At 40.0% G+C, this 27,991-nt stretch overlaps 1 protein-coding gene across 1 annotated transcript; it reads right to left on the minus strand.

Annotated features, from left to right (window-relative positions):
• Nucleotides 1-2,625: 2,625 nt before the first annotated feature.
• Nucleotides 2,626-23,282, minus strand: LOC137916746 (polypeptide N-acetylgalactosaminyltransferase 18-like). Its single transcript, XM_068759715.1, has 9 exons — nucleotides 23,216-23,282; nucleotides 22,391-22,574; nucleotides 21,441-21,638; nucleotides 21,112-21,226; nucleotides 11,365-11,550; nucleotides 9,098-9,235; nucleotides 6,981-7,076; nucleotides 5,049-5,213; nucleotides 2,626-2,772 (listed from the first exon to the last, which is right to left on the minus strand). Exons 1-9 carry the CDS (start codon nucleotides 23,280-23,282, stop codon nucleotides 2,626-2,628), a joined length of 1,296 nt encoding a protein of 431 aa, XP_068615816.1.
• Nucleotides 23,283-27,991: the final 4,709 nt, after the last annotated feature.

Raw genomic sequence — 27,991 nt, forward strand, 5'->3', positions numbered from 1 at the left:
GATATTCTCCTTTTGCCGTATGCTATTCCACAATCAGCTGATTCCCCTGATTACCCCATGAGCCCTGCTGGGAATATATTCTTTATTGTTTCATGTCTCTATGTTGGTGTAGAAAAAAAAAGACAAGATATGATAAGCTTCCTCTCATAACCGTCTCCAGCAATAGGCAAAAATCTAAATAATAGAGGTAGAGAGAGATACAGAAGCACAGGAAGGCAGATGGGGAGAGAGAGGAGGAGTCTGACTTCGATGTTATTTTAGCGAACTGCTCAAATGTGCTTATTTATTTCTTGCCAAGAGTTAGAGATGTTTTTCACCACCCATATCTGTAGTGCAATAAGTGCTGCTTGACTTAGAAGTAAGATGAGAAAAGGTTGGCACAGTTTGCCAGGCTCTGAAGAAGCCTAAATTGTCTGTTGTTTGTCGACCACAATTTGACATTTTTAGACTTTGCTTTTTGATACGAAAGTGTGATGCAGTCATTTATATTTGTTGCAACGGCATTTTACTGACAATCTACAATATTGACTGTATGATAATCAAAATCTTTATTTCAAATGCGTGCAACAAACCAGAGGGGCCATTGTTTCCACTAATAAATAACTACCGGTACTTAATAAACTATTTATTTATAAAGTAACTGTACGTAATAAGGCCACCAAAATTCAATTTATTTGTCACACACCATGTTCCTAAAAAATAAAATAAAAACAATCATAATAATGCTGCAGTTTGGGTCCACAAAGACAGAACTCTTGTTTAATATAAGGCTAAATCAAACGAGTGTATTTCTGGAAAGTTGAAACTGCAGAAACCCTCTGTGTGTGAGCAAATCACACAGCAGGGGAAGTGACTTTCTATTGCAAATGGTTGATATAGACAGGAATGCACAGTTATTATCAGGAGTCTTGGTGAAAATCAGGCCAGTATGTTTCTGAGATACTGCATGTGACTGGTGCTCCGACGCAGGCAGCTCCCCGGCACAGCGGGACACAGTTGGAATTTATCCTTTACTCCATATTCGCAGGGAATTTAATTCTCTGCAGTTCACTTTGTGCCAACCTAAAAAAAACAAACCCTTTCAAGTTATTTTGTGAAGTGAGTTGGTGGACTAAATCAACAAGGGTGGCAAATGTACGCATGATAAAATATAAAGCAAATGGATTCCATTTCTCTAGTTTGAGAAGTGCACCAGCAGGAAATGGGGGGTGGGGGGGTGGTCAGCGAACAGAGGAAGCAACGCGTCCAGTTAAACCCTTTTGACTGTCTTTCATCAAAGGCTTTAGAATGCAGACATCCTTATTGCATATATTAAAATGTGTTGTTGAGGGAGGTCCTGTTTGATGAAAGTGGGTTTTCATGTATATTTTATATCATGGTTTGCAGAGCTGTGCTCGAATGTGAACGCTAATGAGGACTGGCATGTTGAAAACAGGCTGTGCCATTAGTCTCCTCAGGTGCAAACAGTCAGAGCAGAAAGGAGCTCTGCTTCTGAGCTTCTGTCCCTCACGTCGTTACAAGTTGACAATGATCAGTACTTTACAAACGCGTGTACGCGTGTTGTGTTCACGGGTCTGTATAGTTGGATAAATTGTTTGCTTTTAAGCTCAAACCCATGGAGGCTCTGAGAGCTCTGCAACTTCCAGTGTGCTGAAGAAAAGACATTCAGATGCAGATACACAGCATTCCCTTTAAAGCTTTCTTTCTAGTTGTGTTTGGCTTTGTTTTGCATGTTTTTATGCAACATGTCTTGTCAGATAGAAAAGAGGGTTTCTATTTCTATTTTCACTTGCATTTTGTCACTTTACAGGCATTGAACTCTGACACATTGATGCTAAACCAAAAATCTATGAGGTTGACAGCGGTTTAGGATCTTCACAGGGCAGCTATTTTTGTTAAGATTTGGAGATTGCTTTTAAGAACAAAAGAGAAGAGGCTTTTGCACTCAGTATGCTTGTATAGATTCTCATTCATCCATGTCAAGGTAATCCTTGAAGGCAGAATCTGAAACAACCGAACGCCTGCTTCGGGTTTGAAGATATTTTATCCAAGAGGCTTCTTGATTTCTGACTGCTGGGGAGTTCCATATACTCTTGTGACTTTGGAATGCACTTAGTTTGAAAGTTTAGAAAGATTTTCAATAATTCATATTTTATTTTCAACATTTTCCCACAACTACACAACTGAATACAATAACACACTTACAAACCTGAGACACGAAATTAAAAGAATTACAGAAAGGATATTTTCAGAACGCTTGCTACACAGTAGCAATTATGAACAGTACAAAAACAGATTGGACCTATTATACCCTTTAAGTCAACAAAAAATTGACTGTACTGCATTTACCACAAAATATACTAAATATGTCAAATCTGCAAAATAGCCACCAACTATGGCTGATTATGTAGGCAAAATAAAATGTTTAACATTTACAATGTGATGTCGACTGCTCATCAGAGGACATTATGGTGTTCAGATTGATCGTATTCAGCCATACACTGTTCCTCAATACATGCACTCACACACACACACACACACACACACAAGTGCACGCAACAAGAAGTACTCTAACTCCATGCAGCCCCGTGTGCGGGTCACTGACATGTTCCATTCTGTGGTTGATCATAAAGCACCGTTAAACAGCACATTTGTGATGAACCATTTCTGTCCAGTGCATTTCTGCAGAGCCAGTTTGTAGCCAAACTCATTGTCACTACTCACGACAAGCTCCAGGCATCTCTTTGATTTCTTGTTCTGAATGGATCCTCCCTGCAAAGATAAAAGCAAGCTGGTTAAAGCAAGAAGAACAATTTGTGCACACAATATAATTTGCCTCCTTTAAACCCACACGGCTGTGAATGGAAATGGATGTGTGCTGCTGAAGCGTCCTGAGCTCTGGGCATTTTGGCTGATTCATACTACCATCCTCACTGGGCCCACCAGATAGCATCAACAAGGTCTGAAGGCAAATGCGATAACGGAATTGCTAGAGTAGTCGTTAGCTTTCACCCTAGCTGGGCCACGATTCGGAGAGAATACACTGGATGAAAAAGGTTTGGTGTCAGAAAACCTTGTAGCAGGTTCTGGAGCTAGAGAAGAATTATTTAAAATCATTCAAAATGAATTAAATCGGAGAAACCAGATATTTATTGTATTGGTAGATGAAAAATATGTCTGATGGAAAAACTATATTTGTAGTGAAAAAGGAAAGAGAGGCCTAGTAATTATCAAACTTTTATATGAAGGCCGTTTCCACCGTCTGAAAATGCACAGCAGATTTATTTGAGTATCCTGATAAAACCCAGCACGATTTCTCTACTGCTGCCAAGAGCTCGTGATTGTAAGAGTCTTTCAAAAGTCGATGAAACATGCGGAAAGCTGTAAGAAAGAAAAAAAAAATTATGTTGTGGAGGAATTCACAAGAACGATGCCGAAAAAGACCTATGGATTGGAACTGTGATTGGACCGTGAGCTAAATTATTCCTTCCTCCTTGGCCTGCTCTAGGAGGTCTAAGAGACATTTATTACATAGATAACAGCTTGGTAATAACAGGTGTGAGGGGATATTTATGCATCTCTGTGCAGTGGTGTCCTGCGCCAACCTGTAAAAGCAGGAATGGTACAACTAAAGCAACTTTGGGACATCTCACTGAAAAATATTTTCAGCACCAACCGCTAAGAGCAACATTTATCAAAGTTATTCATAAGCTGACTTACAACATTCACAGCTGTATATCAATTAACTGATGCAAATGTATTTACTGTCCTTCCCGATAGAGAGAGTGCATTCCTTTTCTTAAACCTGATGATAAAGACCTGATTGGCAGACTGTCTGTTAAACCAGAGCAAATAAAAGCACAGCATGAAACCAATTTCGACCTCTGAACAAATCTGAAAAATGTGGGTGGTGTATGAAGCTGGAACGTGGCCAACTCAAAACCCCAAATCCCAGAAAATCTGGAGCCTAACCTGATAAAAGAAGCTGCTCCGGGTTTAACGCAGGCAATTTATCTGCATAAATCTTGTGCTTGTTAAATTTTGTGCATATGCGAGCAAAAAACATGTGGGAAGGTCGTTATCCGATTTAAGATGATATGGCTTGTTAGGATTTACATTATATTTACCCTGCTGTACAGAAAACAATAGGGGCTGGTTACAGAAATAAAAACACAAACACATACCCACAATACACAGCAAAAACATCCAGTGTCATCCAATGTGGTCACAAGCATATATTTAATTTCTTTAACAACTTAAGGCTCATCAAAGCCACCTCTTCTTCAAGGATGAGGGAATTAACATCATCATTTTGGGAATCTCACTGGAAAGAGATATCTCCAGCTGAACAGGTTATGTGCATAACGGAGATTAAAAAAACAAACCTTTCCTATCTTTAATTTCCAAAATCATCCAATTATCAAAGTTCCTGAGGCTGCATCAAGGCAATCGATTTCTGCCAGGGCTCAACACGCATGTGAAGTCAAAATGCCATCGATAAATAAGCCTGCATTTCAAATACATAATATACTGATATGTTCCCATCCCACTTACTGAATCAGACAAAGTTAGAAACAAACCACTTAAAGTTGGATGTGAGGAAGAGCAAAGTACGAGTTCAGCCGTGTGAAACCTCCTCACACTTTGCGTCCATTAAGCTGTGAACCCAGACACACGGGTCTCTGGGGGGGGGGGGGGGGGTTGGCATGTTCTTATCTTTTCTCAGTTTGGCGAGTAGAGGAACAAAATGCACAATTAGCCCAGCACTGAAGGGTGTTCTAAGCCCAAATCAAAGCATGTAATAAATTCACCCAGTGTAATTGAACTGTTGTGAGTGGGCACCTTGCTCCGTCACGCATAGAACGAGCGCAGAGCCGCTGCCGGAGAAAGACAGTCATTAAGTTTTAATAACTCTTCTTGTGAGCTGCAGAACTCCAGTCAAACAGCAAATTCAACCTCTTGCATGATTAAAAGCCTCCGCAGTTGGTTTCCCCATCTCATTCAAGCCGACCCGTACTGGAAGCTGACTAGAAGGAACCACTTGGTACCTGGGTGAAGATCCAGTGGAGCTTCATGCGTTTGGATGTGGCGTAGCCGCACTCAATGAGCCGCGTTCTGCTGTTCACATCCACCAGGCACTTGTTGTCGTCGTCATCAACAGTGGGACTGAGGAGCCCGATGTGAAGCTGCTGAGTACTAGTGTAGTACACATTCTGCAGGAAAACCACAGCTTGCATTGAACATCGTGCGCAGCGCCACACTTTCCTCACTCCGCTGAGTTGACATTTAGATAATGACCCGACTAGAGTTGCACATGACTGTGCAAGTGGCAAACTTTCACAGCAAATGAGGCTTGCTCTTTGGCTGCATTTGAGTATCAAATACATTTATGCAGCAGATTTACATAGAGTAAACTAAATTTATTCAGCTATCCTGACTGAATGGAGGGAAAGGAAAGGCAATGCACAGAAAATAAGCTCTTAATTGAAGATGGGGGAGGAAACCCAAATAATCACGCCCTCTCCGATAGAATGCAACTATTTGTTTTTGTCTTTTATCAAGAGCGACTGTTTGGCTGTATAAAACAGGCAAAAAGTTGAAAATAATTTGCAGAAAAAAGCAGGAGAAGCATGTTTTGTATTCAGAAAGAAAATGGGATGGCGGTGTAAGCAGAAAGAGAGGCCAGGAGAGAGATGAAGAAGCTGTCGACTGTATTTACAGTCAGGTAGAGGTGGTTTTGCTTAGATCACAGTATTTTATGAATATTTTAAGCCTAAAACTGGATTCCTATAAAATATTTAACACGATTACAGAAGAAAAACATTGATCACCTTATGAGGCATCTTACTTTGGTATTTAAATGCAATTTAATGTTTAGTACACACACACAGCTAAAAAAGCTTTGTTAATTCGGCTGCTTGTCTTATTCAAGCTTTACTTTAGCCTCTCTCCAACCAGACGTAACAGAGTTTGTCTCATCTGATATTTTTATTTGTGCTCATTGTTGGTGGAGCGCTGCTGGCTGCCAGGCTGTACGAGGTCCAGTGTGCTGTGTTACTGCTTGAGCTCAGGTTCTGTACCGCATGCTTGCAGAGAACAGCTGACTCAGTAATATGTAAACTATGGAGGACACTTACTTTCATGTGTGCAAACTTCTTTTACGACAGCACCATGGGTGGAAGTCTGGTGCTCCCAAAGCAGCTTAGTAAAAGGTTTAGCTGGCACTTTTAGCAAAGCATTTTAAGGGACTGTGGCAAACATCTCAAGAATATATGTGTGGCGTTACAGAGGCAAGGCAGCGACGAACACATCGGATGAGGATGTAACACTGAAACAAACACGGATTTGTCTTGCAGAGGAGATTCCTCATCTCATTCGCAACGCTGACGCTACAGCAATCCTTTGTTTGATACACCTGGATTTACAGAATGTAACAGATTTATATTTAGCCGGGTTTAAAGGTACTTTGATTTCAGAGCTGGCTGCAGCTCAAGAAAGGTTCAATAAGACATGTAATAGATTCATTTGAATTTAGACGATAATGTGGGATCAGAGCGTGAGATAAAGCTTCTGCTACAGCTGAAAACAACCAGCTCACACATTATGGGGTGGCGATCGGATCAATAGGTGCTGGAATAGACTGTAGAAAGTGACACTACTCAGTAGCTGAATCCAAATCTTTCAGGTTCAATCTTTAAAACATCTGCATATTAAGAAAGTTAACATCTGGACAATAAACTCAATAAAGTAAACAAATGCTAAAGTACAATCTCATTACAGCCTGAGCTGTCTTCATTTGGGACTGCTCCACATATATGAAAAATGGAGACAAGTTTGAAATATATATTTATGCATAGAGATCTGTTTCATAGAAGTGGAAATAAATATTTATATATGGGTGATATATTAAATCTGGCTTTAAGTTAAACGCTGCAGAAAACAATGGCGCAGAGCGAGAGAGGGAGCTGGAGGGCTCTAACCTGAGGAGTCATCCCGTGACAGAGATACAAGATGGGGATGTTGTCATTGTCGGGGCCCTGGTCCAAACACAGATCATTCTTCAGAGAATTCTTCAGCTGACAAAGAACAAACACACAAGCGCAAACAAAAGATATGAACATTCTTTTGTGCAAATAAGTACAATGACTATTTTTGGATTTTCTCAGTGGTCTGAATTAGGTGGAGTTTCCCAAACAACACTGGACAATTATAAAATTGAAATACTAATGACTGCTCATTGGCTATGATACTAGTCACAGTGTTTTGGTGAGCTAAAAACAGCTACAAAGCTAAAATTGACAGAATTTGCATGTATCACTCATTAGAAAACTATTCGAGTTTTAAATATTTCTTTGCTTAAAATCTTGAGTCAGTGAGTGGTTGATAAAAATATTTCACTTGCTAAAGAATATCAAGAATACCATCCTTCAAACAGAAAGTTTTAAAGTGTCTTACAGTCTGTAAAAATATGTTAATGTCTTGTTTTTTGACCTGTAGGTAGCACCACTAATTAATAGACTTTATATTCAATGACAAAAAAAAAACATACAGAAAACTGTAAAGGTGTCTTTTCTTCATCAGGCTATCCAGTTTCTCATGGATGTTGTGGGCTTCTATTAAAAGCAGGCTCACAGTGGTTTAATGACCATGTGTGGCGTCCAGCCCACAGATACAATCCACCACTACTGATGCATTGCAAGAGCAGAGAAGCTCCATTTAACACCGGTGCATTATTTCTCCCACGGGGAACATAAACCATAATCTAAACGTCAAGCTGTGCTTGCTGAGGTGCATGCTGTCAATATGAAAGTGTTTCCAGAGGACTGTGTGACTTTGGGCAGGTGTTAAATAATAAAAAAAAGAGAAAGTAGAATGCCCTGTTTTGCATAATCTTTGTTTTTCACATCAAGGGAATAAAGGATATTTACAGAAACCAAAAGAGGCTGAGCAAGCTGAAACAAAATGTGAATCACAGTCTAAGTCATCTTCACTTTTGTTTTTATAAATATGTAAATCAAGTCAAGCTCAGGGGTTGTTCATGCAATGACCACGTTCTGCCTGACTGCGAGACACAAACTGTTGCAGGGATCTCCAGCGTTGGTAGTTTGTGTGAATCATGTAAAGATGTGAGATCTGATGATCGCATCGATGATGCCTCTTCATTGGCCCAGGAGATGTCTGCATGTATCTGATATCCGATCCCACACAACTGCACAGAGCTAATCTTTTATGGTGTCAGAAAGTCAAAAACAGTAACACTTGTAGGGGCGACAGCAGCTTATATGCATCCGTCATGTGACGTTGTAGTTAAAGAAATATAGGTGGACTGCAGTTACAAGGGCAAATGCTTCATATTGAATTGTGTCACTTCAACATGGCACCAAATGCACAATAACGTGGCACTGAGCTGACCTCCACCCGCACCTTCCTCACTCACATTCATATATGAAGATGAGGAGTAGGGAGGAATTCATGCATTAGACTTCAAAACACTTGTGAAGAAAGTTTCTGCCAACAGGATAATATTCCATGTAGCCTCACCACAACTGTCTCCTCCATCAAATGCACAATGCAAATATAGAATAATGAGGTCAACTGACTCAGAGGAAGGAACATAATGAGGCCGCCCTACTTCCTTGCAGCATCTTTCCACAATTTGTCAGTTTATATAAGAAAAAGAATCATCCATACAATATGGGAAGCAGTGCCATAATACCGCGGCCCGTGTGTCACTGTGTATTAGGGTGCACTGCAGTGATGCGAGGTGGGAGGACCATGGAAATAAAGCCGTTTGAAAGCCACTGGGAATGAGAAAATAGAAACACTGCCCGGTTTCTTTTCTCAGTAAAATCCTGCTGAAAGGATTTTTTTTTACGACATTTATATAAGTTCTATATGTTAGCTTCAGTTATTCTATATATTTATTTTCACAAGGCCCAACAGGAAATAATTATTAGCAACTTCTGAGGTTAGAAGGGGAACAAAAGAAAGAGTGTTTGTGCCAACAGCAGCCTGACACTAAGGATTAAAATGATTTGCACGGATTAGTTTAGGCTTCTGCTGAATTTGGGATGAGAAGGAGGCGTCGGTAGCTCACTACTCCGTATGCGATGGTGTCGCTGTACATCCTCATTTCGGGGTACATGTTGACCAGGTACCATCGGAAGGTTTTACACTGCAGCCTCTTCCTCAGAGCCTTCCTCTCAGAGACATCTCCAATATCAATCCCTGAGTCCTGTGTTTAAGCAAACAGCCACACACAAATTCACACAAAGCAGATAATTGATTAGCTGTAGCAGGGGGGAGAAGCATGCCAGATAATGAGCCATTGAGGAGAACTGTGCAGCCATTTGTTATATATTTGAACAACTTCTAGATGGTTCTGATTCCCCCCCAAATTCTACGATTATCTCGTATTAAAGCTGCCAGCACACGTCATAACAGTCTGATGGTGATGGAAAGTAATTGAGTACTCCAGTTAATTGTGAGGTAAATACAAGCATTTTACTTAGATGCCACTCTACAATGACCTACATTTCTAAGGTATGATTTAGTTATATAATAATAAATGGATGAATAATAAATAGATAAACATAATATGAAATAGACAGTAAGATTAAACCAGTGGTCCCTGATATTTGTATGGCTTTATCCTGTTTAAGAGGTCCCACTAAAGGCTTATAAAGGTTTGTGGTTTCATTTAACCATGGTGGTGATCAGAAGAGCCTCTGCACAAGGATAATAATACAATAAAAAGTTCGGCATAAATTTCATGATTCTTGATGACAGCATTGACTGAATAAATTGCCTGCAGATGTTCATCTATTCATAACATTTATTTACATATTCATACAGATTATGCAGTAGAGAACAAACATTTGACTTGAAGGGATGCTCCGCTTCGCTTATTAAACATGACTTAGTGTGATTATTTACTCAGATCCATTTGAGATTAAAAAAAAAGAAAAATGAATATCAGTTGAAAAAAAACTGAACACGCGACAATTTAACCATAAAAACAAAAATGTTATGACCGGTACATGCATTTTTCATGCTAATTTTGACATTTGTAATTTGCTGACGATGCACGTCAGAAATGATGACATTTATCCCCCCCCCCAACATTCTGAATAATTCATGGTTTTAATTATTTATTATTTAGCAGTAAATATGATAAATAAGCATAGACTGTAAGTAGATTGTGGCACATATTTATTTCAGGTTGTTCTGAAATCAAAATAAATAATTGAGTCCGCAGCAGATGTTTTGGTGCGATTCAGCCAAACATCAGTGAAGGGAGGGACACAGCAGGGACAGACACCAGCTAACATTCAGATCAGAATGAAGCCGCCTCTCAGCGCTGTAGCTTGATGACAGCGCTGCCTAATCATCTGGTTCCATATTTGTGTGTCTGCGCATTATCCTGTCGCATATGACTTTAGCTGATGTTTAAATGTTTGGATTCTAAACACAAAAGGCTGAAACAACAAATCCTGGTAAAATAACAGATCAAGTTTGACAAACGATGACTGAAGATCCTCCTGCGGCCATGTTTTTTCTCGATTAGTGGCAGGACAAATAATTAATAGAGCAATAAACCGTGATGCAGTCTGTTGCAATGCCCCCCCCCCCCACCTAACAGTCTATTGCGATTTTTACTAAGACCTTTTCTGCACGCACACGGCGCCTCAACAGTTCTGTCAGTTCAGCCTGTAGTCAGTTAATCTTTGACATCTGACATTCGAAAGTGGGACAAGGAAGGATTGTGTCAAAAGCAGACGCTGAAAGAACTTCATAATAAATGATGGCTTGTGATGGATTTCTGCTTTACAAAAGAAACTCCTTAGCAAATTCAGAGGCCTATTTTACACACAATGTTAAACAGAATCCCAGATTTTATGTCCCTTTGTATCCAAATGCTCCTACACTTACTGCTCCTGGAGGACAATTTAGGTCAATAAAACTGTCTTCCAGCCCAGCTCGCAATATTCCTCCATTAAAACAGAATGAAGATGGTAAAATATGTGGACATTTTAGTGGCCTTTTGCTTAAGATGTGATTGAAATATAATTTCAATGTCTCTTTTTCCCTTTTCCTTCCTGTATATCTACTGTAAACATCTAGAAAAGTAAAACAGCCAAGAAACAAATTATATTTATAATGGTGAATCCTAATGAGTTGCATGTTAATAAGTGGTTGTGCTGCACATAGTAAAGATTAATTTTCAACTTTAAACACAAACATATTTCACATATTTCTAAGAACTAAAATGTTGAAATAATAATGCATTTGTATTATAAATAATGCAAATGTCGTGCAGTGAATAAAATGTTGAGATTAAACATGATTAACATAATCCCTCACCTCCATGGGAATATTCCAGGCCATGTAGACGTGGCTTTTAAACTCATCCATCCAAACCTCTGCAACTCGGAGGGCGTTTCGCCGCACATGAGATGTTAGATCCTCCGTGTAGGGTTTATGAGCACGCTCTATGTGAGCGATGCGAGCACAAGGCAGGACCTCAACGCTGCCGCCACACTGCCACACCTGGTTCACAAACAGTACAAATACAAAGTTCAAAATGACTTCACAGGATACAAAACACTTGAAATCACTGGGATTAAAGGCTGCACTGACTTCCGCTGGGTGTAATGTAAAGTGCTGCACGTGATGCTGATGCTAGCTGAAGTTCAGCCCTCTCTGCAGAGCTGACAGGCTGTTTCGTGTAAAGCCAACCCTTATGATAAATGCATTTGAATGTCTGGATTATTTTGGTGTTGTTGTTCTAATGTTAGGATTTAAATACTGACAGTTACTCAGGTTTGGCATCAACTGGGATGCGTTCTGCTGCTGTGCAGCCCGGATCATACATGACTACAAGGAGATAGTCCCCATGGTGGGAAGGGTTTATATGCCCGTGTCCCGGAGCATAAGCCCTTCTATTTGTGATTCATCGGCTACAGTTACAGCTGCGATCAAGTGCAAGTAAAGGTAAAACCAAAATAATGTTTTTGTAATTAAATGTGCCTTTTTGTATGTTACAGTTTGTATGTGTAACGAATGCTTTTATGATATTTTTAATATAACACATTAATTAACTGCTGCCAATCAAAAAGGTGAATAAGATGCTCTGGAGGGTTCTTGAATTTATAATCTGGTTGTGATGAATTCAGTCTCACCAGCCATGAACAGCGTCGCACGTCACTGGTTCAGGCACATTATAATCAAACAATCACACAAACTCAGGACTGTGCTGTTAGGCAGCAGGTTATTATTGAACATGTATTTCAATGACAACATTTTTTTGTCTAAGAAGCCATTGGTCAAAAATTCAGAATGACAAAGAGCAAAAAGAAAGAATTGGTTTTCTGAAGACGTTTCCCCTCTCATCAAGAGGCTTCTACAGTTCTAAATGTCCTGGTAGAGAAAAATAAGTCTTGAGAAATGTGATTTATACTTCTCTCAGTCCAAGGATGGACTTAGAAGTGAGCCTGTCAATTCTATCTGAGGATATATTCCATACATATTACTGAACCGAAGGCTCAGGTGGTATTTAAATTCAATTCCAATGCCAGCAGCAGCTGCAGTTGCGTCCTGAAGGGTGTAACAGGAAGTGGGATTAATGGGTTAGAGAGGAATGTAGAGCCTGAAGCCAGAGTTTTCAATGTCACAAAGGTGGCTGTCTTTTAACACAAATGCATCACCATGGTAACCTCCTACGCTAATACAGAGCCTCCCCAGCACTTACTCATTTCCTGACTGTACACTGGATGAGTGATATGGATTCTCAATAAGAGAATAGTTCGTATATACTAACCTGTTGGGTTGTACGTTAATATTAAAACTGTGAAATGTAAATATGGACCATTTTGGATCAATATTTTCATGCTCTGTTCTAATTCAATATAGGTGAAAATCTATTATAATTGTAGATTATACATGACCGCCAGATTCCATAAACATCAGTCTATAATCAACCGAGATATTGAGGAACACATTTTGAAGCTCCATTGACTTCAATGTGAACAAAAAATTCAAAGCGATCCAGAATCCAGGATCTCTTCTGGATCATCACCGATATTTAATAAACTGTTCCTGGTCAGATTTCCAACATTTCCATCCAGAACGTTTGAGTATAATCAAACAGACAGACAGACAGACAGACACAGGCGAAAACATAACCTCCTCAGCGAAGTTGAACGTCCAGGAGCGGGTGAACAGATAAACGATTTTAATGATGAGCCTTTGTCTGGCAGCATTTTTTCTTGTTCCACACTCAGTTTTGCTTTGATGGACGCTGATATATCGCAACAGTAGAATCGCAATCCCCTGCTGGCAGCATAAGAAGGCACAGCCATTACCACGTTGCCATCTGAGGTTGGGGCTGATTTGTGTCTGCTGTTAAAGCCGCAGTTACACTGTATTCCTTCCCAACCAGACAAAACCAATAATGTTTTAGTCAGGCTGAAAAAGACGCAGTGAAACATCATCAGCATCAATAATTTCCAAATACAGATACATAAACAGCCAATTACAGCTTCTAATCTTCCGCCATGCTTCAGTCTCAACTTCCCTTCCTGAAAATGGAATCATTTTTTCCGGAGTGACGCGTCTTCCAAGTAACTCGATGTCTGCTGCTCTTCTTTAATCACCATAATTGGGTAATTACTGCCAACATGCAGGTCGTAGTCTTCCATTACCACGGTGGGGCACTTTAAATAAAACAACTGTAAATCGTTGCATGTTCCTCACAGTGCATTCTCCTGAAACCATCAAGCTCTCCCCACCTAATCTGCATGGGGACTTATAAAGTGGGGTTTCCTGCGTAAAAGCACACATCAACAGCTCCGTAACAAAGGAACACACTGCACTTTGAGTGTAATCTGTGTTATTGAAAGTCAGGAGCTCACGCCACCCATCTGCCTGCCTCCATGCCAGGACAGCACCACCGCTCCCTTCTCTTGTAAGCGCAAATCCCCTCTCTTCAAGAAATCTCACATCTCCTGCTGCCACTTGAATCGCTCCCTCTTCTACCATATCGTCCTAAAAATATACCTCTGCTTGAAGTTGATCTCCCTCACTATCTCACTGTTCTTCCTCTAATTTCCTTTTGCTGAATTCTTCTGGCAGAGCAGCATTCTCATATTACAAATGTTCACTCAGATTTATTATCAGGGCTCTATCCGCCTGGGTCTGAGCTCATTTCATTGCTGACCTCATCTTGCCATGCTTTGGATAAGAGCAAGGGCTAAAAAGCTTTAATGTAAGTGTAATGTCAGTGAAGTGCTTAATTAATTTTTCTGTCTGCTGCAGTGCCAGGTACTGAGCAGAGCGTCTGGTGGCTTAAAGTGGATTTTGATGAGAGCACTTGACAGCATTGCACTAAATCTTTGAGCATTTGCAGCATGATAATAATAACAATGTGATATTATGGTGTGGAAATAAATCAGATCAGATGATCCACATGGATTTAAGTCTAATAACTGGATTGACCATCTACACAATTATATATTTCTTAGCATTTTTGAAACTTCAGGTTTTCTTTGGCTGCCTTCAAGCATCCTCCCAAAATCTAATTTTATGGGATCAGCCCCCCCACACCTGCAGAATTGAACCAACAGGAACAACACAATCTTTCTTCTTCACTGCAAAGGAGCAACTTGAAGTCAAGTCGGTTACACGGACTGAAAAAAGGTGAGGTTGTAAAACTTGACTGGAATAGCAACAAGAAGCCTCATAATTAAGCCGTCAGTGCTACAAACTGATCACAATCATCAATAATTACCTAGTTCATTACCTCGATGATGTGAGAGCATTATATTACATGCTTACTGTACACTCTATAGAAGTATTCTCGTAACATTAAATCATGGAATAGAATGCAGGCTTGTATTTAGAGTTATATTCACCGTGAACTGTAAGTGAGGTTTGCACTGGTTTCCAGTCCTTCTCTTGTGGGCTCTATATGGGGTGTTGTGCCAGAATCAGATTGTTCAAACTAGGTGAACCTAGGAGATGAAATTCTTGTTTCATTCTAGGTGGGAGAATTTAGAGCAAGTCATGAGAGGAAATGATCCTTGTAACTTTATTTTATAGTAGACATCTCAAGAAAGAAGCAGAACGCTCCATCACCGACACCAGATCAGCATCTCTAGGATAAGACGTAAATTTGTCTCGACTTCATTTGTACTGATGAAAAATATCTTTCAAACAGGCAAACAGCTCACACGTGTGGCCAAGACCTTGATCTATGTATTGTGAAACGTGTACCGAAGATATTATTGACTTCCTGATAGTTTACGATGTGAAGTGGTGACACTTTGCTGATGACAACTATCAAATCTGAAAAGAAATGCAACAGCAAAGACATATGTCTGCAGCCCGCTGGCAAGATGAGCAGAACTCCAGAACCATATCTTCCTGTGATTTATTATGCTGCCTGAGGAATATTCCCTTTTCATTCAAGACTTGTCTCTGTATTTGAAGCTATCTGCTTTCATATCCCTGCCCTGCCCACCCCCACCCCTCAATAAACCAGAACTGGCTTTAAAAAAAGAAAAACCCTACCATTTCCTGCTGCATTCATTTCTCATTTCCTCAGTATTTTGTGATACTAAATCCCATCTTATCAGAGCATACTGTGAAGATAAACTTGAGATTCCTCTTTAGCTTTCCAGAGTTGAAGCAGTGCAAAACATCCAGTTTCTTGCGCCGGCTATCTAAAGTTTCCTGTGCTCTCCATATAAATGCTGAGACATCAATGTGCATCTCATCCGCTGTCCTTCAGCCGCCATAAATGCACAGTGATAATGGTTCGCCGTTACATGTGTGATGTTTTTCTCTAAAATGCTGCATTTGTAACAAAATATGTGAAAGTACTTGTTCAGTTTCTTCTGACCAAATTCCTACAAACATGTTAATGTGAAAGACGATTTAACCCGATAGTAACATCTGAGAGAGAACATTCAGATTAATGGATAATGAAAAGGATCATATACAGCTATTACATTAAACCCATCTATTTTATTATTAATCATTATCCAATGCCGATCCATTTCTCTGCACAGTGCTTTGATCCAGTGGGAAATGAAGCCATGCTGATTCCTGAGGGTGGATGTGCCGGATGTTCCTCCACCATCCTTCGGATTTGCGCTGACTCTCCCTCAGCTATGACCCAGAACATATTAAAGAATAAACTCCGAGATGATGTTTGTAGGTGACAGGCTTGCAGCAATCCTTGCAGTGAGCTGCAATGTGATGAGCGGTAGCCTTGGATTATTAATCTATCACGTCATATCGAATTACAAAGGAAAACTTCCCAAAGGACTGGGGACACAGTGGAGTTCATTTGGTTTGTTGTTGGTGGTATCTACTCATCCAGGAATATTACTGATGCATTATTCATGGCTTCTTCTTAATATTACATCTTGTCTTCATACCTGAATAAGTCACTTTTTATTCACTATGATTTGTACCAAGTTACTTTCGACAAGTACTGTATCATCTTAATTTAAAGCGATAACGTCCATCTGAATTAGGATTTGATTTATTTTTAAATGCAAACAGTTTCCTTCCATCCCACAATCTTGATTTTCATCAAAAAGGTTTGAAGAAAACAAACCCTGGAACCCCTTAATACATGACGCTGAACTGAATCCAGTTTTTAGCCTTTTTGTCGACATCATATAGAACATTTTGCCATTATAATTTTTTTTATTTGAGGTGATGACCATTTAAATCAAGGCATATGTGATGCATCTTATCCGTGGGGAGGCCTGCTCAGCATTCCCTCTGTCCTACTTGTTCAAAACCTCTGCAGCCAAGAGCATCTCTATAGTAACACTTCAAAACGTTCCTATGAAATCCTCCTTCATTGCTCCACATAGTGAAATTATATCGTTATCAATAGATATGTACATTTGTGCTCATTACCCTGCCATCAGAACTACAGAGGTTAATAATGTTCTAAAAATACATATATTTTGTAGTCTGCCATGTCATACCTGGCAGTGTAATAAAAATGATTTTGAAATAAGCTCATAAAGGGCAGACTGGTGTTTGTTTAGGGCCGTTTAATTTGAATGCAGCTCTTACTAGAATAAACTTATTTCCAGTGCAGTACATGAATATTATTGTAGCACCAGTGCAATGCAGGGTCTTTCGAATTTAATTATGTTTAAAGCAAACATGTCCAAAAGAGCACCACTTCCATTGGAAAAACTTTAAACGTTTGGTGAAATCAAATTGTAAAAATCAACAGTGTATCAAGAGAGGCAGAACTGTGGGGGGCATTTATGATCCGGGGCTGCTCCAGCTGGTTCAGCATTGTGATGATGTCAGCTGGATATACTGAATGACCAGGATATTTCTTTTCCTTTTCCTGATGGAACTGGCATATTCCAAGATAATGGCACATTTCAACAGGCTCAAATTGACAGAGCGGTTCAGGGAGATGAAACATCATTTCCACGAATGGATTCACCACCGCAGAGTCCAGACCCGAACCCCGTTGAGAATCTTTGTGATATGCTAGAGAAGACTCAGCGGCCTGGCTCTCCTATCATCAATACCAGAGCTTGGCAAAATAAAAGAGTTGCGACATCAAAGCTACAGGACTAACTAGTAGTGGTGGGGCAGTGTACTCTACATTGATGCTTTATTCATGCTTAGTATTAACACAAAGGGAGCTTATTTTACAAACGAATGTAAGGTTGAACTTGAGTCAGTCAATTTTAATAAGCTGAATTGTGTATATTTTGCATAGTTAGACAATTAACTGTTTTGATATACAGTATTACACATCTTGAATACGAGCTAATATTTGTTCAGTTTTTATGCCTCACACAGTCACATTACATATTCAAAGCAGCTGCTCTAGGAGTCACAGCTATTAGTGCGAGGATGAATTCACATTCGGTGTTTCAATATTACAGCAGACTGCTATCAGGACGCGGCTCTTATTCATTCTATATGCTACATATACTTATAAAATTCGTTTTGTTTTTTTTAAATGCTCAAACAAATAATGTTCAGTATTGTTGATACGGAACACAAATCACAGAATGCCGAATATTTAGATGAAATGCAATGTGTAAATCATTACCACGGCAGTAATGGAGTTTTATTGCCACTTCCACGCACACAAAGCCAGCCTCATAATCGTGTTTCATAGCCCTCAATGACCCTCATTTCTCAGCTCAACCTTGCTGGCGCTGGTGGAGAGTGATGATGTCTGTTAGATGCATTGTTCAGGGTTGGCTTCCCTGGCACGATACCCAGTAGGCACAGGTGTTTTGGGAGATCATTTGTATTCCAATTATATTACCCAGTGTGTATTACAGTCCAGGATTCTCATTTATAACCGCTGCATATACGCAAATCTTAATGTAATCTATAAAAAAAAACAAAGTGGAGGGGATAGTCTGTGCACCCGTTTGCCCAAGCCAACAAACAATTTAGAGACGGGGTAAATTGGCGACACAGATGGGCAGGTGATGAATTGAAGCGAGATTGTATAATGGCGCTTCACCCAAACTCAAGCCACTTAAAATAAACATCTTAATGAGTCGTTGATGTTCTAAACAGTCAAACCAGACTTGTTATTTACACATATGCCTGTAGTGAGCTACAGCACACCCCAGAAGCATTTTAAAGGATACAAGACAGCTTTTGTGTGTGTCAACTCCCTGCAGCATGATTGTGCTGTGAAGGCGGTGGCTACACCCAAACTCCATCTCCTGCAGTCATCTCACCTGAACGTCGCCACCACCCACAGATCTGTTTAAATGAAGCCGCTGACTCTCAGTACACGCCATCCTCATTACGGTCCTGATCATACTGCAGGCCACGTTCACGGAAACAAACTTAGAGTTCATCACTCAAACTTTCCTTTTAAAAGGATTCCCGGTGTTTATACAAGTGAACAGATGAATTACAAGCTTTCAGACCTCTACCAGCAGTAATGCTTTAATGGTGATCGATTATGTTTTCATAACCTAATGTTATTGATTAGAGCAAGTAGCAAGTCACAAACATGCTGATGAGGAACTTAGTATTCCTGACGATTCTTTTCTTGGGTTGGCTTGAACATTTAACCAAAAACACAAAGAAAGCAGCAGCTCTGGGCGTCCAGAGTCTGGACAAGATCCAGGATTTCTAGTCTTTGTCTTGGCCTCAAGCCTCCGGGGGTGTCATTGAGCAAATTAGACCTTATTTCTATGAATAACTATTACATTTTCTTTATAATTATGTAGGAATGCAATCCACAGGAAACAAGGGACCTTTGAGCTAAAGATTCATTTCTAAGAACCAACATTCATGAGGTGCATCGCACTACTATTTATGGTTGAATGTGGGTGTGTGGAAGGCGGGATGTGAGGCCGAACCACGTCCACACATTGACAGGTGAATCATGACTTATAAAGGGAACATTACATTAAGTCGTTTATATAGAATTTAACATTCTGATTGCTTTTTTTTGTTGCATGCCTTTTTTATGACCGGACACCTTCACGCATGGCTACGTCTCCTCTCCTACCCCTGTCCTGCTCACAAACAAACATGACTTGAAGAACCACATCAAAAAAAACTTTTTGGGGTTTGCTGCATGTCTATAAATACAATCCACAAAATAAATCAATGCTTGTGCTCAAACACAGTTCAAAGAGAAATGGTCAGGGATGGAGCGGGAAAGTGCAACACATACTTTTAGCAGCTGCTTCGTGACTATTACTATTATGTAGTAGTTTATCGCCAACAGCAACCCAGATTCATCTTTAAGGTGTATCCAGATTCCACCATTTCTGTCTTCAATGTAAATTATTTAATCCCCTAATAACACTAGAAACGCCTGGAGAACAATTCATATAGGATTGTAAATCCTTGTTTTATTTTTAAAATGTGCAAAATATGCATATGCATTTAATTGCATGTACATGAACATTTTATGTTTCTTCGCCTCTCTTGTATTTACCTGTGCATATGCTCCATGTATGCAGCATTAAGAGGACTACAACCATTCAATTCATCGTGAATTACCTCGATGAAACTGCATTCAATACCGCCGCCATGATAAAAACCAGGCCATTTTATGACATGAATTCACACACATTAGATTGAGTTGGAATTCCTCCACGCCATGACAGAACTATTCAGCTTGCACTTCGTGACCAAACGTGAACAGAGAGCAGCAGTTCATTTCCCCCTCACAGCACCAGAGCACCCCCCTTTCATGCTGAGGCCAAAGCCTGGGGCTGTTGGCTGGGTGTGAGCGCGTCTCCGAGGAGCTGTCAGCAGCTAGTTTGTGTGATGGCAGGTGGTCCAGAGGCATGACCAATACGCTGCAGACAGGCAGACAGACCCTGCTGCGGCTCTATGGGGCCAAGCCAGAGTCCGTAGGCCTTGTAGCTTCTAGCTGACAGTGTCACCCTCTGTTTCAAAGGCTCTAGTGAACTCTAAACCACAATAACCTCCAGGCAAGGGCAACTTCCTTGAGTCAGACACGAGCAAGTAAGTAAACTACTCTGAACAGTGAATTTGGGGCAAAAGCAATAGGCCATAAAGTTTCATCAAAATGTTTATACACAGGTCTGAGGCTCTGGTTGGTAATATGTACAATAAAAATCATCAATGTGTCCGACTATAAAGAAATCAGCAGGGATATTACCGACCCCAAGAATGTAACTTCTGTAGTCAGAGGACATCTGGGTCTCATCTCCTTACAGATGATCAAATCTCTGTCATTAGAGAGGATGAGGATTTCTACACTCGCTATCTTGTCGTGTGCTTGTCTCCATTTCTTGAGCTGAGGATGCATGAATGAACTTGTACAGTAGATGTGTGTGCTCTCGCTCTTTCTCTCTCTCTCAAAATGAAATCTGCTTCTGGCTGAATATTCTACGCTTCACCTACACGTCTAACACCGTTTTTAACAGATCGCATCACTTGTAGCTAAATGGCAATTTTTCAATGCATGAATTATTTCAACAATCAGCTCCACTGTGACCTTGCTCCCAACAGACATTAAGCACCATTATCATTGTTAATTTTCCACACATTACCTGGATGAACCGTGGCCCGTGGCCACCAGGGGTCGACGCTATTACTCACCCTGATGCCCAGCTCCACATTTTCTCCCCCATACACTTCCATCCCCTCATCGAGCAGGCCAATCTCCTCAAAGTACAGCCGATCCACCACAAAGCAGCCAATCAGGGCCGGGCTCCTGGTAGATTAGAGATGATAAAGATCAGCGCCATTACTCTGTCCCGGTAATGCTAACTTGTTTCAGTTGCTATAGTGACAGCAAAAAACAGGATAAGGCCTTCCTGAATGACTCATTTAGCAGTGGAGACAGATTGTTTTACTAAATGTTAGATAAAGAATATCATATTATGCTACTTGTTGAAGACGATCAGAACCTTATGGTCTTCACTTACTGTATTGGTGCACTCTTGTTGCCCTTGTGCCACCAGGACTTGGGTGGGTTAAGGTAGCGACACCAGAGCTCCCAGTCAAAGCCCTGGGCAGACAGTGGATATTCTTCAATCTCAAATGTGTCGTATTTGATGTTATCAAACGATGGGGAGATGATGCGTGTTCTGTCTTCTTTAATTCTCTGCAGTATGGGCTCAGCCCTTAAAATATGGAGAGAGAGAGAGAGAGAGAGAGAGAGAGAGTCATTTTTAGTTTGAGAGAATGTTTTGGCAGGTTTTCTCCATCACACATCTGATCATGCAAGTCATGAAACGGAAGTTATTAAAAGCCCAATATCCTGTTTTCAAGACAAATTCCATCCAGTTAATTAACACGTCATGTTCCATCTGATAAGCTGATAAATAGAGGAAACATGTTTATGCTCATTGGAGTCCATTCATAAACGGCATCATTTAATGCGGCGCCACTTTTAAATACAGTTCATGGCAATGTGACAAGAAAAAGGTCGACAGTCTGTGAATCTGTTTAAATAGAAATATTTAATATTAAAATCTAAAAGCAAACTCTAAACTTTGGAGTTTTGTTGTAACCATAATTTTTTTTCTGGTACTTTAATATAAGAAGCCACAGAAGACTGTTAGCATAAGATTAATGCACCCTCCCCTGAGGCTTTTGGTTGTGTTTAAATATATGGATGCATTAATCTTCTATTTTACCTTTCGGCAAAGAAACCAAATTCCCAATGTCAAACTTTCTTTAATGAGTTCATGTTTTGATCTGTGGATAAACGTTGTGTTTGTTCTCATAGATACAGAATAAAGCCATGAGAAGAGAGCCACAGTCTGTTTTCACATTTGATAACTGTCTCTCAGCCCACACAGAGGGATGACTAAAGAACTCGTGTGTCGAGCTGTGCTACCATTATACGCTGCTCTTCTGGCGGGTGACTCACCAGCCAACATTGAACTCAACGTGAGCGTCGAACAGGGCAACAACCGGGGCGGTAGCGGTCCTCCAGCCGCTCACTCTGGACCGGATCAGACCCTCCTGCTTGGAATGGCGCACCATTTTAATGAATCCTGGACGTTGGCTGTTTGTGTGAGACACAAAATCCTGTAGCTTCTCCTTTAGCTCATCTACAAAACACACACACACACACACACACACACACAGATTTGATGTAACATCTGAAGATGAGTTAGGAGACAGGTGGATGCAGAGAGAGCTACTTCTGAGCAAGCTTCCACTGACAAGAAGCCATCGCCTTCTTCTCCGGGGGGCAGTGTTTCACTGGTAGGAGGCCAGCAGAGATAATGCTTCACTGCTTTGATCAGTGGACCAAAGAGGCAGCAGCTTCAGCCAGAGCTGCAGACCGCCATGGGGCTCACCAATCATAACCTAGTAGAGCAATACTGAGGACTCAGCCTGCGCCGCTTCTCAAAATGCTCAAAGTTCATCTGTTTTAATGCCTCAAAGTTTACCGCCATTATTGCCTGACTTATAAACTGTGTGATAAATCATAGCTTTGCCGTAGCTCACAAAAATGCATTCCATTGCAGCAAAGGGTAAGAGGTCCAATCGCTACAAAAATATTAATCCAAGACAAAAAAAAAAAAGAATCTTAAAAAGCCTATTCTCTGAGGTTACTCGTGTTAGGAAATGTCCGTGAGTTACAAAAACTACCGTTTATCACAAGTGTTTAATGCATCATCTACATTAAGCAGGAAATACACCTTTGACCAGCAATGTGCTTCATCATTTTGCTTATGTAAATCACCTTTGGCTTCTTTTTGCAAATACCTTCTGATGTTAAAGGCGACATGGAGCAGACAGATCACAACCATAGTTCAATCATCTGTCTGGCTTCTTTAGAGGCAGGATGATTAAAAAAAAAAAAAAAAAAAGAGATTCCAAACCAACAAAAGAGTAAATTGGCTGTGTGGTGCAAAGAACGAAACAAAGTTCAGAAGCTTCACCTTTGGCAAAAGTAAAATAAAAACTTTCCTGCAGACATATAAAAGAGAATGTGTCTATTACACACATATTATAAATATAATATAGAAGTGAAAATGTTATCAAACAACAGCAATTGACTTTTCCTGCCAAGGACAATGTTTAAGGCCTGTCCTTAACATTCAATCTTTTTAACAAACTGAACCAAACACATAAATTGAGTTTATTTACATCCAGCTTCACTGTGTTTCTCCATGCATAATAATCACAACTGTAAATCAGCTGAAGAAAACTGTAACAGGAATGTGCGTCTTACTGCCCGCATGGTCATCAGTGAGGCGCCATTTCCAGCAAACTGTAGACTGTAAAAAACTGTAAAACTAAAGTCTCAAGTCCGAAACAGAACAATTCCTACATTCTTCAATTACCTCAATTTGTCAGAACTGTTTTTTGGGCAAGAACTGACGGCACATAAGATTTAAAAAAAAAAAAAAAGATTGCAAAGCTGGAAATCTAGAGGGTTACACTTATTTTTCAAGTCGATGCTGCCGTTTCTCGGAGGAGACAGAAGAGCGCTGCCATTTCCCACCGGGCCATAAACAAGTCTGGAGAAGAATAATCTACACTACATACACAACTACATAAAGATCCAAGCTACATTTACATAAAGAATGATGCCTTCCTATTCCAGAAGAGTGGTTGATGTTCTTATCCTTGTGGGTTAATTGTAATCAGCAGACATCCCTCGTATAAATCTGTCATTCGTTACGTGGCCTGACCTTAAAGCAGAGTCACTCTGGATCAGGGAAACACACCAGCAGCAGCAGTCTGCACTTCAGACTCTGAGTTCTAGTTAAAGCTACTGTATTCACTCAGATGAAAGGCTGCTGGTGATGTACAATACATCATTGTCACTCATCTAATCCATAAATAATTAAGATATTCTGATGAGTGTGCAAATGAAAATAAGAGTGATGATGTTTACGCCTCATAACACATCATAATCAAGTGCAGTCCATTACACCAGGCGTGGCTGACGGCCAGCAGACGCCAGTCGTTCAGGAGCGATAGATCTGGCTAAACCTCTGCTGGAAAGCAGCGGGCTTCAGTTTCCAACATCACCGTCCAAGAAATACGATAATATACTTAAATTGTGTCAAGAAACAGGTTTTTCTGGGAAGAAAAAAAAAAAAAAAAAACATGTACAGCTGCAGAATGGTGTTTGCACCATCAAGCTCGGCTCCTTTTCCATCCTCAGTGAGATTGCAAAGTAACACAACCTATATATAGAAACTGTGTCAGCGTTAATTAATCAGCGACGGCACAATGAAAACGGTTTACAGTCAAACCAAAAACATACCTTGTAAGTTCCTTTATGTTTTTTTTCAGTGTTCAAATGGTTAAATTGTAACAGAGTGAATAATTGTGTGCGTAACCAGGCATTTGATCAAGAATGGGATTTTGATAATTGAATGTTGTCTTTCTGAATTTTTGTTCACTTGATGCAAATTCAAAGTAAACACCAGACAGGCGTCAGTGCTCGCACAACAGATGGCAAACCGGATTGGGTATGAGTCTCAAAGTTTCTGTGAGATTTGTACTACACCACTTGTAAAATTTATCATGGCAAAACTGCAGGTGTGAAAATCTGTTTAAAATATCTTACGCTCACTCTTCCTCCACAGTTTTACCAGTCTTGCATCCAACGCCCAGGTCCAGAGTTTGGATATGAAGCTGGCAGTTTGTTAAAAAGATTCTGAACACATGTTGATGAAGTTCCAGCACAAATCGTATCTTATAGTTGGCAGCAAACAGCTAAGTTTTGTTGCATTTGGCTGCTCATCTCAGCGTCTCTGAACCCTCCATCTTAAATTAGCTGGAGCCTGAAGTACCTGCTTGTTGAATGGCCAGCTGATATCAAACAGTTGGTGTACTTCCTCCGGACACTTGAGTTGTTGATTGAATCCACATAAGACCACAGAATTACAGGGACAGATGTCTAGAGAAGCATACCAGACATACAAGTGACAATGCTTAGTGAAAAAGGTTTAGATGAGGTCATTAAATTCTTTCTGTTGTCTATATTTAGCTTGAAATTATCTGCTCTTTACAGAACAATTTACTTTCATGTATTTTTAAGACATATTCAGTTTCAATTTCAATTTCAATTTAAGCAATCATAAATCCACTGACATCCTGCAAAATAAGTGCAAACTTCTAAAAAAAAAAGTCCACTCCAAAATCGACAAGCCCTTCTTGGGCCCCCAGCTTGGGACATTATCCAATTAAGGAGGAATCAGTTAGGTCAATTTGCCCTTCTCTCCCTTGAGCGCTCCACATCCTCCTGCATGCTAATGCCACTCCGAGGTGAGCGGTGACAGTGGTGGATGACGAATGTATAGCTGTGGACGACGACCCCTTCAACAATCACAGGAGCGTCACAGGTGAACTGGCTAATGACATTTAGCACACAGAAGATTCACAATCGCGATGATAATGATGAGAACAGGACTATCAGACGCAGCGTGATGAGGGCTCAGGCAAACGGGGTGAAATACCATCAGCAAAATGTCAATGCGTGACTTGGTTCCCTCAAGGAGCGAAAGGCGACTGCTCCCCAGGTCTCAATTCCGTGATGAAATATGAAAGATAATGTGATCTGATTGATAATCTGATCTTGGAGGAGGAGGAGTGAACTTTTGGGTTTTCATCTGAACATGTGTTACAGATAAATATATTCAATTTTCTGGACAATAATGACCTTACGGAGAGGGATCGTTCTTATCCTGGAGCCTAGGTGATAAATCACCAACAGCAGAGTGATCTACAATCTGTTCAAAAAGGCTACAGGCCATGAAACACATTTTGCATTATTGACTTTGGTACACATATTTCCCCCCGTGCCAGCAGTCCTTATTCGATTGTCTTTCATGGCTGCCTCTGTTCTTACAAACAGCACAACACATTGGAAAGTGTACCGTCGGTGAATGATCTTGGTACAGTGGAGTTAACTTTTTTATTTCTCCTTTTGTAATTTAGTTGAGTCGCAGACTTTAAATCATATGTCCACTTTTCACAGGTGAATTAAAGTCAATTTCCTGCGATGCACAAGAGACCCAAGTCCTGTCCCAGAAATCTAGCACAGCAGTCAAGTGGAGAGGTCGGCAGCTACACACTCTTGGCTTACATAGCTTTTTAATTTGACACTGTTGAGACTGCATCCAATGAATGCAGATGTACAAATTAGGGTTGCAAATACAAGCAAATTGCACACAAACACTTCATCACCTTGCTGGACTGTTGTCCGCCTAAAGGCAGACTTCCTAGCTGTACGGCTAATTAGAGTTCAATCCAGTGAAAACAGTCACTCGTTAAAAACCCTGGAGGTCATTAGAGGGGCAATAGAATATCTTTAGATTTCTACACTTATGTGAGGTAACAATATGCAAATTATAGACCTGTTTTACTACAACGCTTCTTTCTACTTTCAGAAAGGACCCTCATTATACGAATGATAAATTATACCATAAAAAATAATGGTATCATACAAATTATTAGCACTAATGTGAATGGTGCCAAATAATGAAATTAATTTGTACCGGTAATTAAAAAAAATTAAGATAAGCATCCAAGAATAGAACAAATGGCAGCGCCTGTTGATTTGAAAGAGAAAAATATATATATATTAAAAAGACAAACATAAGAAAAGTAAAAAGTATAAAAAGGCATGAGTGGGGTTTCCTCCAAAATAAGTGTGCATTTTTCATAATTCCATCCAGTGTTGATGTTGCCTTGGTTGTCGTGGGAGCTCACCTGAGCAGGTTCACGATATGAATTATTTAAATCTGTTATTTAAATCTGTTATTTAAATCTGTTAAATCATATTTATATCTCCCGACACACAGCAGAATCAGTCAGGATGCAATGCTAACAAGCATGAAATACAGAGTCATTGAGGAAATCATTAGGAAGAAAGGCAAGTCAGCCATCCCTCTTAATCTGTAGTTCTTGTTCAGTGCATATCTGGGAAAAGGTTGAGTTTAAATAAAAATAAATGAATGAAAAATAAAATGTTTAAAACCTGTAGTTACTGTGTGGATTAAGTTTGGTGAAAAAGCATTTAAGTTTCTAACCAGAAACCCTATTCTGAGACAACACAAACACACAAAATGAAACATTAATAAATGAAAACAATAAATAAATACAAGGGATAAAAGTACTTAAAATAGAAACTACTTAGCTGTTATGAAATAGTATTAAATGATATTCAAGTTATGTTCTGGAAACCAATACATTGTGTATGCAGACGACCTATGACAACTTTTATACTTATTCTAATGAGGCCGGTCTATATTTGACGGCGTCAATGATCAAACCAAAGCCGACGTCCAAAGGGCAGATATTAAATTAACCTATCCCAGCACCCACAGTCTCAGACACTGAGAAAGTCTAGCATGCACTCGTCAGAGTTCTGTGATGGCGCAGAAATGCTTTCATGCAAGAAAGCGTTCCACTCAAGGTTACTTTGTAATGTGCTCGCAGAGCAGAAATCCTCCCTTGTGAGCATAGTTTTCCGCTTGAAGTCAGTGTTTTGTACACT

Source organism: Brachionichthys hirsutus, unplaced genomic scaffold (genome assembly GCF_040956055.1).
Source record: "Brachionichthys hirsutus isolate HB-005 unplaced genomic scaffold, CSIRO-AGI_Bhir_v1 contig_1185, whole genome shotgun sequence".
NCBI classification, from domain to species: Eukaryota; Metazoa; Chordata; class Actinopteri; order Lophiiformes; family Brachionichthyidae; genus Brachionichthys; species Brachionichthys hirsutus.

Excerpts from the sequence above, each read along its gene's own strand:
- LOC137916746 (XM_068759715.1), bottom strand. The coding sequence starts at position 23,282 with ATGGTTGTGATCTGTCTGCTCCATGTCGCCTTTAACATCAGAAGGTAT. Across the intron at positions 9,236-11,364 it reads CCTGGAATATTCCCATGGAG|GACTCAGGGATTGATATTGG; the intron begins GTGAGGGATTAT and ends GCTTAAACACAG. Across the intron at positions 5,214-6,980 it reads GTCACGGGATGACTCCTCAG|AATGTGTACTACACTAGTAC; the intron begins GTTAGAGCCCTC and ends GTTTTCCTGCAG.